The 14,202-nt window shown below is 42.7% G+C and overlaps 1 protein-coding gene across 1 annotated transcript in view; it reads left to right on the top strand.

Moving 5' to 3' along the window:
- The window catches only part of LOC124804992 (neurobeachin), a 1,009,542-nt gene that overhangs the window by 827,929 nt on the left and 167,411 nt on the right, over nucleotides 1-14,202 (top strand). Inside the window, exon 35 of the mRNA XM_047265386.1 lies at nucleotides 3,855-3,972. Coding sequence (XP_047121342.1) covers nucleotides 3,855-3,972 — 118 coding nt within the window. The remainder of the gene's footprint in view (nucleotides 1-3,854; nucleotides 3,973-14,202) is intronic.

Here is a 14,202-nt window from a genome sequence, read left to right as displayed (position 1 = left end):
ATGCTCGTGCGTCTCCCACTTCTACCGTTACGACATTTGCGATAAGGGACGTGCGTTATCGTGAAGCATCAGCACCCATGCCGCATTCTACAACGGAGGTTTTATACAGACTTGCTGCCCCATACACATTCTTCATTCACCTATTCGTCTGAATAACGCCGCGTTTCGACGCATTTCGTAATAACATTGCCATGGATCACGTTTCCCCATTTACAGCACGCACGTCGGAAAGGTACAAATGCTACACTAATCCCTTGCCTGTATGTCGGTGCTTATATATCCTCATCGGAGTGGCCGTACGTTGCATATACGCTGCAGCACCAGCCACTAATGGATACCTTTTATCGCCCCTTATAAATGGATAACAGAACAGGCTGGAGTGGAGGATGTAATTAACACTGTAATGAAAATGAAATGGAGGTGGAGAGACATGCAGCCATGTGAACGTATGCTAGATGGACCAAGGACGTGTTTTGTTCGAACGAATCAGAATGAGAGATCGAGATGACGATGTAATGGAAAGTAGACAGAGGACATTATTCCCTCAAGTGTCAAAGTAGCCCAGCCAGTATAACAGTCAAATACATATCAGTAAGTACCCTTTGGGGAATAGCAATCACTAAAACTGCTTAATTTATTATATATTTCTAAGTCTGCCATCAGTTATGGTGTGGTAAATGTTCATACCAGTGAATCAGGAGCACAAAATAACTTATGGTAGTGTCACTGATAAGTTTGAAAAAGTGTGATGGAATTAGCAGTCACAACTTTTGTTAGAAAACCTATCCTCTCAGAAGGAAGACTTATCCCAAAAGTTGCCGGCCGTTGTGGCGGAGCGGTTCTAGGAGCTTCAGTCCGGAACCGCGCTGCTGCTGCGGTCGCAGGTTCGAATCCTGCCTCGGGCATGGATGTGTATGATGTCCTTAGGTTTAAGTAGTTCTAAGTCTAGGGGACTGATGACCTCAGATGTTAAGTCCCATAGTACTTAGAACCATTTGAACCATTTATCCCAAAAGTCCCAGAGGACTGGTGCTCAACAACCAACTTTAGACCACTTCAGCATCAGCATCAGAGTCAGTTCCACTACTTTTATAAAAATGTTTCTTCAAGCACATTCAAACAGCTTAGGCTGTACAAGACGTCCCCCCCCCCATTCCCCCTCCACACACTGGTCCACTTTGTGTTACCCAGACTACCATCAGTTACTGTAGCTGTGAATGAAACTGTATGGACAACAGCTACATCATGTGCACCAAAATTCCCTCCAAATTCTGAATCTTCGGCGTTCCCTTCTGTGACCTCTCCTTGTCATTACGCTACACGATCAGTCAGAACTTCACCTGCTATAGGAACGTGCCACGTCCCGGACGTCATTCTTACAGATCTAAAAGAAATGTTCAAATGTGTGTGAAATCTTATGGGACTTAACTGCTAAGGTCGTCAGTCCCTAAGCTTAGACACTACTTAACCTAAATTATCTTACGGACAAACACACGCACCCATGCCCGAGGGAGGACTCGAACCTCCGCCGGGACCAGCCGCACATTCCATGACTGCAGCGCCTGAGACCGCTCGGCTAATCCCGCGCGGCGCAGATCTAAAAGAAACATTCACCAATGTCGGTATAATCCCCCCCAAATATAAAAAGCAACCAAAAATAAGTAAATGATGTGCATATTGTATTCACGTAAGTCCATAAACTGTGTTACATATTTTCGGTACCCATCTTGCATGTTCACTATTAGCAGAAATAATTTATACTAGCTCAGCGCCTAACATTTACGAAATAGTTTGTGAAACAATATTATCTGCGACGTTCACTCTTTATTAGAAACTGTATTCTACAGCTTATAATCAGTAAATTTCGATGTAACTGGGAACTGAATTCACGACAATATACTTGCTTCCGTTTACAGCCCGGAAGAAATATCGCTATAAATATATACACATCAAAAAAAGGTTTGTGTCACCCCGGTTCCCAGAATTCCTGAAGACAGACGTTGGCTGTGGATATTGTATAACACAGTCCCTGTAACTGTTCAGAGATGTCACTAAACCCGCAACAAAGATGTAAACAACTATGCATGAACAGCGTCTATTAGACGGAGGGGGTCCGAAAGCCGATCAGTTCCAGTCATTCCACCAGGAAGGAGGTACACGATTCTTGTTGCCTGTAGTTCAACCATGCCAGACGGTCAATACCGCGATTCGATGCGTTCGCGTTGTTACTTCGTGCCAGGAAGGGATCTCAACAAGGGAACTGTCCAGGCGTCTCGGAGTAAACCAAAGCGATGTTGTTCGGACGTGGAGGAGGTACAGAGAGACACTAACTGTCGATGACATGCCTCACTTAGGCCGCCCAAGGGCTACCACTGAGTGGATGACCGCTACCTACGGATTATGGCTCGGAGGATCCCTGACAGCAACGACACCAAGTTGAATAATGCTTTTCGTGCAGACACAGGACGTCGTGTTACGACTCAAACCGTGTACAATAGGCTGCATGATGCGCAACTTCACTTCCGACGACCATGGCGGGGTCCATCTATGCAACCACAACACCATGCAGCGCGGTACAGATAGGCCCAAACAACATGCCGAACTGACAGCCCAGGATTGGCATCACGTTCTCTTCACCGATGAGTGTTGCACATGCCTTCAACCAGACAATCGTCGGAGACGTGTTTGGAGGCAACCCTGTCAGGCCGAACAGTGTCCAGCGAGTGCAGCAAGGTGGAGGTTCCCTGCTGTTCTGCGGTGGCATTATGGGGGCCGACGTACGCCGCTGGTGGTCATGGAAGGCGCCACTGACCGACAGTGCAACCATATCGGCAGCATACTGGCGAGGTATTCGTCTTAATGGATGACAATTCGCGCCCCCATCGTGCACATCTTGTGAATGGCTTCCTTCACGATAACGGCGTTGCTCGACTGGAGTGTCCACCATGTTCTCCGGACATGAAACCTATCGAACATGCCTGGGATAGATTGAAAAGGGCTTTTTATGGACGACGTGACCCAGCAACCACTCTGAGGGATCTACGCCGAAACTCCGTTGAGGAGAGGGACAGTCTGGACCAACAGTGCCTTGATGAACTTGTGGATGCCACGATGAATACAGGCATGCATCAATGCAAGAGTAAGTGCTACTGGGTATTAGAGGTACCGGTGTGTATAGCAATCTGGAAGTCTGAAGGTCTCGCTGTATGGTGGTACAACATGCAATGTGTGGTTTTCATGAGCAATAAAAAGGGCGGAAATGATGTTTATGTTGATCTCTATTCCAATTTTCTATACAGGTTCCGGAACTCTGAGGTGATGCTAAACTTTTTTTGATGTGTGTACTTACACACGACTCCCGTATCGGTTTTGTAATTTACAAACGTACCGTCGTTAATATAAGTTGATGTAAGAAAAGTAAACCCACAGCCGATGAATTATAGCTGATCACAAAGTCGTCACTGAATACGAATGCCTCAAAGACGATCGGTATATTTTCATACCAGTACTCACTTGTTTGCTGATATCTCAAGTCTACAGACGTGAAAACATACTATGGTATTCATACCTACCAGAGAAACTATTTAAATATATTAATACCAATAAAACGATTGTCTGTAGTAAAAAATATAATAAACAGCTTTTAAGACCAGACACACTTAAATAGTTAACAAAAAGAAGCAGAAGCCACGCGAATCGGTGAACAATGTGATTCGCGGAGAGTCAATGTCAAGTGGCTGATGATTTACGCATAAATAAATCTTCCTAGTCTACAATTTTTACTTAGGCACTTGTTGCACGCCTGTGACAGTAACTACGTGTACTTGAGTCGGCCGTTACTTTTCGTGTTTCAGGTGCTCAAGTACTGCGACCACCTCCATGGCAAGTGGTACTTCTCGGAGGTGCGAGCCATCTTCTCGCGCCGATACCTGCTGCAGAATGTCGCCATCGAAATCTTCCTCGCCAGCAGAAGTGAGTATTCCAGTAATCTTTACTTCATATTCATAGCTTTAGTGCTCCGTAAAATTTTGTCCCACAATGAAATTTCCATTGCGAAGAGAACTGCTCTACATCTACATCTACATTTATACTCCGCAAGCCACCCAACGGTGTGTGGCGGAGGGCACTTTACGTGCCACTGTCATTACCTCCCTTTCCTGTTCCAGTCGCGTATGGTTCGCGGGAAGAACGACTGTCTGAAAGCCTCCGTGCGCGCTCTAATCTCTCTAATTTTACATTCGTGATCTCCTCGGGAGGTATAAGTAGGGGGAAGCAATATATTCGATACCTCATCCAGAAACGCACCCTCTCGAAACCTGGCGAGCAATCTACACCGCGATGCAGAGCGCCTCTCTTGTAGAGTCTGCCACTTGAGTTTATTAAACATCTCCGTAACGCTATCACGGTTACCAAATAACCCTGTGACGACACGCGCCGCTCTTCTTTGGATCTTCTCTATCTCCTCCGTCAAACCGATCTGGTACGGATCCCACACTGATGAGCAATACTCAAGTATAGGTCGAACGAGTGTTTTGTAAGCCACCTTCTTTGTTGATGGACTACATTTTCTAAGGACTCTCCCAATGAATCTCAACCCGGTACCCGCCTTACCAACAATTAATTTTATATGATCATTCCACTTCAAATCGTTCCGCACGCATACTCCCAGATATTTTACAGAAGTAACTGCTACCAGTGTTTGTTCCGCTATCATATAATCATACAATAAAGGATCCTTCTTTCTATGTATTCGCAATACATTACATTTGTCTATGTTAAGTGTCAGTTGCCACTCCCAGCACCAAGTCCCTATCCGCTGCAGATCTTCCTGCATTTCGCTACAATTTTCTAATGCTGCAACTTCTCTGTATACTACAGCATCATCCGCGAAAAGCCGCATGGAACTTCCGACACTATCTACTAGGTCATTTATATATATTGTGAAAAGCAATGGTCCCATAACATTCCCCTGTGGCACGCCAGAAGTTGCTTTAACGTCTGTAGACGTCTCTCCATTGAGTACAACATGCTGTGTTCTGTTTGCTAAAAACTCTTCAATCCAGTCACACAGCTGGTCTGATATTCCGTAGGCTCTTACTTTGTTTATCAGGCGACAGTGCGGAACTGTATCGAACGCCTTCCGGAAGTCAAGAAAAATAGCATCTACCTGGGAGCCTGTATCTAATATTTTCTGGGTCTCATGAACAAATAAAGCGAGTTGGGTCTCACACGATCGCTGTTTCCGGAATCCATGTTGATTCCTACATAGTAGATTCTGGGTTTCCAAAAACGACATGATACTCGAGCAAAAAACATGTTCTAAAATTCTACAAGAGATCGACGTAAGAGATATAGGTCTATAGTTTTGCGCATCTGCTCGACGACCCTTCTTGAAGACTGGGACTACCTGTGCTCTTTTCCAATCATTTGGAACCCTCCGTTCCTCTAGAGACTTGCGGTACACGGCTGTTAGAAGGGGGGCAAGTTCTTTCGCGTACTCTGTGTAGAATCGAATTGGTATCCCGTCAGGTCCAGTGGACTTTCCTCTATTGAGTGATTCCAGTTGCTTTTCTATTCCTTGGACACTTATTTCGATGCTCCTGGTGATGTATTTCCTCTGGTAGCACTGACGAGTCTTTATCCACTAAATCATTTACACGATGGCAAGTTAAAATGCAAAAAAATAAATACAATTATTCGATACGTTGACAACACTCACTAAAAAATGAATACCTTAACGTTACAAATTTTCGTGTACGTTCGCTCCATTTGTAGTGATTTCAGAGTATGTTCTTGTTCCCCGTTTGGTTTCCTGTACTCCAAAGGAACTGAATCTGCGAAGATGGTTCGCATAATGCGGCTTCACTAAGGCAGATGCTGTTTTAGTGAACGGAAAATTTACGAGTTGTTAAATCTATGTAAAAGTGCGATGTAGAGCAATCGGGTAGGCCATCCACTTTGTACATTGACATCAGTACCAAGACTGCTTAGGGGATGATTCGTGATCGTCGTGCCAGAAGTAAAGATTTGATGCATGAGTTCAAAATTGACCGTTATTCAGCATTTGCTATCATCCATTAATCTCGAAACTTTCTCGACATATGTGCTCATTGGGTATCACATAAACTGACAGATGAACACAAACGGGAAGGTTTGGAAATCTCGAAATAACAGTCATTCGTTATGAATTAGAAGGAAAGACTTATTCACTTATATAGTTAACAGCTGACAGTGTGTGGATCCATCACTGCGAACCACAGAGTAAATGCCGGAGCATGGTGTAGAAACATCAACCTTCGCCCAAAGCAAATAAGTTCCAAAGCCAAGTTTCTGCAGGAAAGTTGATGAGTGTGCTTAGGGATATGAAAGGTCCGCACCTGATGGACTGCTATGCTAAAGGTCATACAGTGTCAGCGGCTGCGAGAACTGAAACCTAAAATCAAAACATAGAGGGAAGCGTTCAAAAGGTGTGACGTGGACGTTGCCTTCATACAACTGGAAAAACAGTCCACGGCATTCAAAATCTTTGTTTTGAGCTGATGCTGCTTTGTGGAGGCTGTGAAAGAATGAACAAAACCATATAGCTTCTTCCTGGTCGAAAGTGGGGAGGTAGACAAGAGGCAGATCAATTGCATACGTGTTGGGGGAGATCATGTAGAGAAATGAAGTTAATTGGGTTGTTGTTTTCGCACCAAAAAGTTTCTTTCAAGAAAATTTTCTGTACCTTTTCATTTGCTCTCGTCTCTAGTGAACATTAACGCACTTAAAACATTCATTTGGGATACTCCCGAAGTTACTTCTCTGTCAGACTATTTCGTTCCGTTATGAACTACGTATTGAATTCGGTCTGCTAGGAGTTCCTGAATCCAGTCACAAAGCTGTATGGAATGTTTTCCGTAAGTCAAGGAACATGGCATCAGCCTGAGCGCCCGTATCGACGATCTTCTGTTTCTCATGGACAGACAAAACGAACCGATTTCACAATAACTCTGTCTGCGGAACCCATGTTGATTCTTATGTTGTTTGGTCGTCGGACTTGCTTCCGATAGCTTCCTGACAATCTCTTTGCACTCGATATTTCTTTTTATTGTGGCTACCCAGTAGTAATGATACCACCGTCGCCATATGCCCAAGAAAAAGGCTCCAGCTTAATGGACTTGATTCAGAGACAAAGAAAGAGAAACACCATACACCAGTCTTACATGCTGTTACGACTGTTCGTCGTATTTATGAGAATTTTCTAGTTCATAATGGCGCGTGTTCTGCAAGTCCACGTAACTAGACAGGCCGAACCAGGCAGCGAGAGAGGAAATGGAAAAATCTGAGGATCCAGATATCCCGAAACCATTTTACGTGGAAACCACCAACAGATCTGTTACGCGTAGATTGGTCTGAAAGTTTTAAATCATCTACGACCGGAAATTTGTAAGAATAAAGATGCGGACCCTTAGTGATAATTTTTTCTGACTCGACAAACTTTTAATTCTCGTGTCCAAAGGTGACTATTGTGATTTTGTCGGAATCTACTGCAGGGTATGTCGTACTTGAGCAATATTTTCTGATATTGGGATTTGTTTCCGATAGTTTTCTAGTGATTTATAGTTATGTAAATTACGTTGGCACGAAATTACGAAAATACTTTTTGGTCTAGTTTTATTTTGGACATTCTGACGTAGCAGAACCGTCACGTCTATATGCTTCTGTCACTCACACTAGTAAAGATCCAGAGGCACCTGACAAAAAGTAAATAATCGTGAGAAAATATTTTGAAAGCACATAAAACAACAGATTGTACACTTACGAGATGGGCAAACGACAGACTATCACAGAAATACACAAAGAAATCACATACAATGGAGGAATGTAAGTTAACATTTTGTGAAAATTTAGCCGGAAATGGTGAAAAGGAGTAGATGCATTAGACTTCGCGCAAAATGTTAGTGTTAATAACATCCAAAAAGTGGATAAAGCAAGTTTTAAAAATCTGAAGAAGAAGCTGACAACATACCTGATATAATTCTCAACAGGATGGAGTGACGTAATGAAATTCCAGTAGAAATTGTCTGGCAGTAGACGTAGAGAAATATTAGCAAAAGCAAAACAAGGATGAGGAAATTAAATTAGGAAACGAGACACTAAGGATAGTAGATGAGTTGTGGTATTTTGGCAGCAAAATAACTGATGATGACCGTAGTAGAGAGGATGTGAAATGTAGACTGGCAATGGCGAGAAAAGCCTTTCCGAAGAAGAGAAATTTGCTAACATCAAACATAGATTTAACTGTTTGGAAGTATTTTCTGGAGGTATTTGTCTAGAGTGTAGCCATGTATGGAAGTTAAATGTGGACGATGAGCAGTTTAGCCGAGAAGAGAGTAGAGGCTTTTGAAATATGCTGCTGCAGAAGAATGCCGAAGATTCAATGGGTAGATCACGTAACTGATGAGGAAGTACTTAATATAATTGAGGAGAAAAGAACTTTGTGATACAACTTGACTAAATGAAGGGATCGGAAGATGGGATACTATCTGAGACGTCAAGGGATCACCAAGTAAGCAATGGAGGGAAGTGTGGGGAGTAAAAATCGTAGATGTAGGCTGCAGCAGTTACTCGGAATTGAAGAGGCTTGCACAGGGTAGAGTAGCATGGAAAGCTGCATCAAACCAGTCTAGGGACTAAGGACCACAACACCAACAACAACAACAAGCCTAAGAACGTAATAAGCCAAAGAATATAGACGAGAAGAAGAGAATGGCTACAAAAGCGGTATGTTAAAAGCGATTCACGGTTTGCTTAAATCGAACTGATAAAGTAATTACAAAAAATTTGGGGAAACATTAAATGCTGACAAAGTTAAGAACTGTCGAAAAAGCCCTAAAATGTGAAATTTGTTCTCCTAGCTAACGTTTATAGTGTTATTCGTAACCTTAAGAAATGTTAGATGTTTAACGCATTTTTTAGTTTAGTAAAATGGCAACCAAAGTCACAGCTAAACTCGAGCTTTTTCTATTTAGAAAAGATGCACCGTCTGGGACCTCGCAAGGTGTTCGGGTCTGTTTTTCATTTACTTTGTTAGCCCCATAGTTGAGTATATTCTGACATAAAAATTATTTTGTAGCTTCGGTTTGGCATCAACGGAAACAGTACTTCTCAAGCTGTTCGGATCTTTTTAGATACTATGTATTTTAACCTTCATTTTTACAGCAAATTCTGACTACTCAGTTTGCCGACAGTGGGACGTGTGTGGGTGCAGTAAGGTGGGTATAAAGACGCGAAGTCATTGTTGTTTTGTACAGTGGAGTGTGGAGTGGCTGTTTCTGTGGAAAGGAGGATAGCGGCAGCGCGAGTCATTGTTTTTTCCTGTAACCAAATCAGTTTTTAAATTTATTCGCTTCTAATCAGATCACTAGGTTTCTACCTTTACAATTCATATATTTTGTAATGATTTCTTTCTCTCAAAAGAATGCCTCTTTGCAAGATAGTGAAATAGCAAACATACTGATGAACATATCTGATAGGGATGAAGTAGTTTCGGAGGGTGAAGATCACCTTTCGGAACGCATTTCTTCATCTTCAGCAGAACGCGCAGATGAAATGCCAGAACAGCAAACGGCAAGCTCTGCACTTACGATGTCATAGGATAAATCAGTTGAATGCAAGATAGAACCCCTACCTCAACTGGGAACGTCTATCTCAACTGGGATGACATGCAGCATGTACTATAGTTCATCTGATTCCATAACCAACAAGATATGCCACTTCTCACATTGCAAATGAATACTCAGCAATCAGATTGTTCCTTCCTCCACCAGCTGCAAACATTATACTCATCCATTCTAATGTTGAAGGAATGCGTTTATATGGAGAGAAGGGGAAAAAACTGGATGGTCTTCACCTAGATGCTTACATAGCGTAGTGAGTCTGCTAAAAGTTTACGAGATGAATACAGATGTCGTCCACTTTTCAGAGCTATGTCACTAGAAACTTTCAGAAAGATATCCAGGGTTATTCGAGTTGATGGCCGTTGGACAAGACTAGAAACACTTGAACAAAGCAAGTTTGCACCTGTAAGGAATTTGTGGAAGAAATGGGTAGAGATACTACATAAATTATACAATCACAATATTTTTGGCACAGTAGACGAACAACTTGTATTTATGGGAAACTGCCCTTTCCGACGGTATATACCTAGTAAACCGGCAAAGTAAGCATGACGTTTAGGGTACTTTGTGACAATGAAACAAGTTATGTGTGGAATATTCAGCTATATACTGGGTGGGAAATGACCAGGTAGAGCCCCTCAAAAGAACTAAGGTGTAAGGGCTGCAACTGACTTGCCTTGTGCCTTGAAATGTCATAACATCACCTGCGACAACTTTTTCGCATGCTGCGAGCTTGGACAAATGCTAAAGAAGAGAAATACCACAATGGTTGGAACTGTGCAAGAAAACAAGCCTTCCATCCCACCAAAACTATTGCAGACCAGGGGGACTCGTAATCACACACCAACATTTGATTTTACAAAGGACACAACCCAAATAAAAACAAATGTATTATTGTGTAAAGCACTCAGCACCACGATTCAAGAGTCAGTGACGGCACCAAGAGAAAACATCCAATTATTTTAGGTAATAACACTACGAAAGGAGCTGTGGACACACAAGACAAGGTGGCTGTGAATTATACAGTAAAGAGGAACACAACCAGATGGCGTATTTTTGTATTCTCATGTATTATCGACATATCTGCCTATTACTCTTACGTGCTGTACAGGGCAACTAACTTACAATAGAAAGCACCCCATAGCGAAGAAGACTACTCCTAGAAACTCTTGGTGAGCAACTAATTAAGGGGGTATGAGGAGAGATCTTCCAAGAGGAAAGGCCGTAAGAGAAGCTGTAAAGAGAACAGTATAGTTTGAATACGCACCCTCCAAATCGGAAGAAACTGATGCTAGGAACAAAAAGAGAACCAGATGTCATCTGTTAAAAACTGTTAACAAAAGTTCAGTGGAATGTGATACGTGTAAAAAATTCACATACAAGAAACATCTTAACATACACGTGTAAAAACTGTTAGCAAAAATTAGGCATAAAAGTTAGGCAAAATTATAATATTAGGTTATTGTATTGTTTTACTATTCTATTATGCAGTTTGAGTGGTTAATGCATTTAACTATATAAATTACAACTTTATTTACGATTTCAGTGCACAAATGTGTAAAAATATATCTACAGGAAATAAAAGAAAACGGCTCTTTTTTGACCCGAACATCTTAAGTGTACGTGCAAAATGAACACCATAGTAGAGTTAAAATATGGTGCAGCGCTATGGACACCTGATAACAACAGAAGGCTGGTGGATCCTCGAGACAAAGAGGAGTCTTTTCTTTCAGAGGTCTTCTTCATATTCTGTAGATATGACCTCATTTGCCTGATTCAGAGGTCGATTGGTTGTCTGAAAGTGCATAGGTCTCATCGTCATTCGCTTCCAGATACTCACTTTGCCATCAGTGCCTAATTATAATCAGTAGTTGTCAAACTGAGAGCGAACGAGTCACTGAACAACAGCTCTGATACTGTAACGCCATCTCACAATGACCTCACGTGTAGGAAACGCGTCATACTAATTTTACTCGTTTTCTACCTCGGATGCGTCAGCTTGATACATCAGACAGTGCCTACAGGGCCTGCTGTCTTTGCGATCGCGTGTTAACGGGAGAAAAAGGACTGTCCATATGCCTTCCTATGCGGCTTAATCCATCCTGTTTTCGTGGCCCCTACGCGAGCTATACGATGGAAGCTGAAAAATTGTTTGTGAAGTCTTTGTCGCACACCTGTTATCTAATTTCACGCTAGAGAGTTCCACGAGAACAGAGTCGTCTTTCTTCCAATGTTTCGCATTCCTTGGGGTATCTCCGTTACACTTTCGTATGGCTTGTACTAGCCTGTTGAGTTTCTAACAGTTCAACTCTGAATTCGTTCGTTGTCTCCTACCATGCCCATTTTATAAGAACCGCTAGAAACGGACGCACTATCGACTTGTGTCCTGCTTCCTTCACAGATGCACACCACTTTTCCAGTATCTTCCCTACAATTCTGTCCTCTATTAAGCTTCCCAGCTAAGGATTTTACGTGTGCGTTCCATTTCATCAAGCTTCGTAGTATGTGACTGACCTCAGTAGTTTGCCACTAATCTAGTAATCGGATACTATCAGGTTCTGCTCTCTCTGCTGTGTTCATTATCGTATGTTATTCTCATTTCAAGAGAGTTGCCTTTCATTTTACCCAGTGGTAACATTGGCTCTGTCGTTCTGCATTTGCTTACTATCATGGTTGCCAAGTTCAAAATGGCTCTGAGCACTATGGGACTCAACATCTTAGGTCATAAGTCCCCTAGAACTTAGAACTACTTAAACCTAACTAACCTAAGGACATCACACACACCCATGCCCGAGGCAGGATTGGAACCTGCGACCGTAGCGGTTGCCAAGTAGTCGGACTCTAAAATTGAGAGTATGACACGTTTTCTTGGTCCATCGCAACAGCTCCTCGGACAGGTGCTACACCATATGGCAGCAGTGAACGTGTTTACCACTAAAATGTGTTGATTCGAACTGCAATCTGCGCTCATTTGTATTCACTGTTTTGGAGACAAGCCTGTTTAGCCACCGAGCGATGCGGTCAACGTTGTGTTTAATAGGAGTGGGATCCAAATCCCATCCAGGCGAGCAGAGTTAGGTATTCCGTGGCTTACAGAGGCCGACTGAGGTGATTGCTGGTATGGTTCCTTTGAAGAGGATGCAGCAGCTTTCCTTCGCTATTCTTCTCCTATTCGTGTATATGCTCCGACTTTAAATTGGTTGGCATCTGACGTTTAAGGTCCGAAGTTGCGAAGCTATCGCTACAAATACTGTCTGCAGGTATTGTGCCGCTTTCCGCAGAGATAGAAAATGGTTTAAAGTCTTTACCTCCTACAAAAACCTCGTAAAAATTCTGAAATTAATTTGTGACGTAGCTCTCTATAGTATCTCCTAACATGTCCAAAATCTGTTCTTAATTCCGCTTAGGGCCGGTGGTAATTTTTGTTTCTCAAACGCAAAGTACTTTTAATTTTTCGATTACGAAAATGCCACTTTCGAGAATGGGTCTCCCCAAAGTTTCATATCACATTGGGTATGCCATAGATAAGCATCGGAAAAACGGCGTTTTTGTTTTAAATTTTCTCAGTATTTAATTCGTATCAAACATGAAGTTCCTATCTTCTATCAAATTCACTTAAACTTCTGGTATAAATCTGTCTAATGTGTCTCGACCTGTCAAAAATCTGTACTTAATTTTAATTATGGCAAGTGTTACTTTTTTCTAGATGAGGCGGAATTTTCGAGTCGGGAAAAGTTTTGTGCTGGGGAACTGGCAGGCGCAGTGGTTTGCACTGCGGGAGCGGACTCTGCCTGTAGTCTGGTTGGTGTGTGTGTTGCTGGTAGGAGCAGTCCAGGCCGTTCGCTGTTAAATGCCACGGGACGTTGGCCCTCATTTTCACTGGCTGTGATGCCGCTGCACGTGGAAATTAGTTTGCGTGGGTTGCCCCAACCACTCGTACCCAGTCCTGCACGATACTTAATATTTTTCTTTTCCTCTGTAACGAGAAATGATCCTTGGTACTTTACACGAGTTTCTCGACGAATTATATCCGTTCTGTGGTCTCGAGTTCACTCCACGAACTGCAACAGGCGGGTTACTTCATCGCATGACTGCATCACGTCTGCCGCACTGCCTCCAGTGTGACACACAAATCGGCATCAAACGCAACGAATTATTTTGAAAATTAAGTGTGAAGATTAAATTTCGGAGAAGTGAAGAGCAGCCGAGAAAATACTGCCCTAGAATCACCACTGCATGCGTTCGTGGTGAAGTGTTAGGCGTTGTCGCCTGCCAATGTGGAGATCCCGTGTTAGTGTGCGAGTGAGCGCTACGGATTTTTCTGTTGTGGAAAGGTCTGAACGCTTCAAGCCAGATGACAGTCCACTTGATAAGCTAAACGGACCTGTGAAACGCGGAACGGGCGCCAAATCAACCTGGGACTCACACAACAATTATTTAGAACCAGCCCTTGCATGTTATTGTAGGACTTTAAAGGTGGTGCCTTCCCCGGGACTACAATCATTTCAACGCATCGTGAATTTAACAGTCTTGAAGAAATGCT

Source organism: Schistocerca piceifrons, chromosome 7, assembly GCF_021461385.2.
Source record: "Schistocerca piceifrons isolate TAMUIC-IGC-003096 chromosome 7, iqSchPice1.1, whole genome shotgun sequence".
In the NCBI taxonomy this organism is placed as follows: Eukaryota; Metazoa; Arthropoda; class Insecta; order Orthoptera; family Acrididae; genus Schistocerca; species Schistocerca piceifrons.
This window is presented reverse-complemented; position numbering and strand designations above follow the sequence as displayed.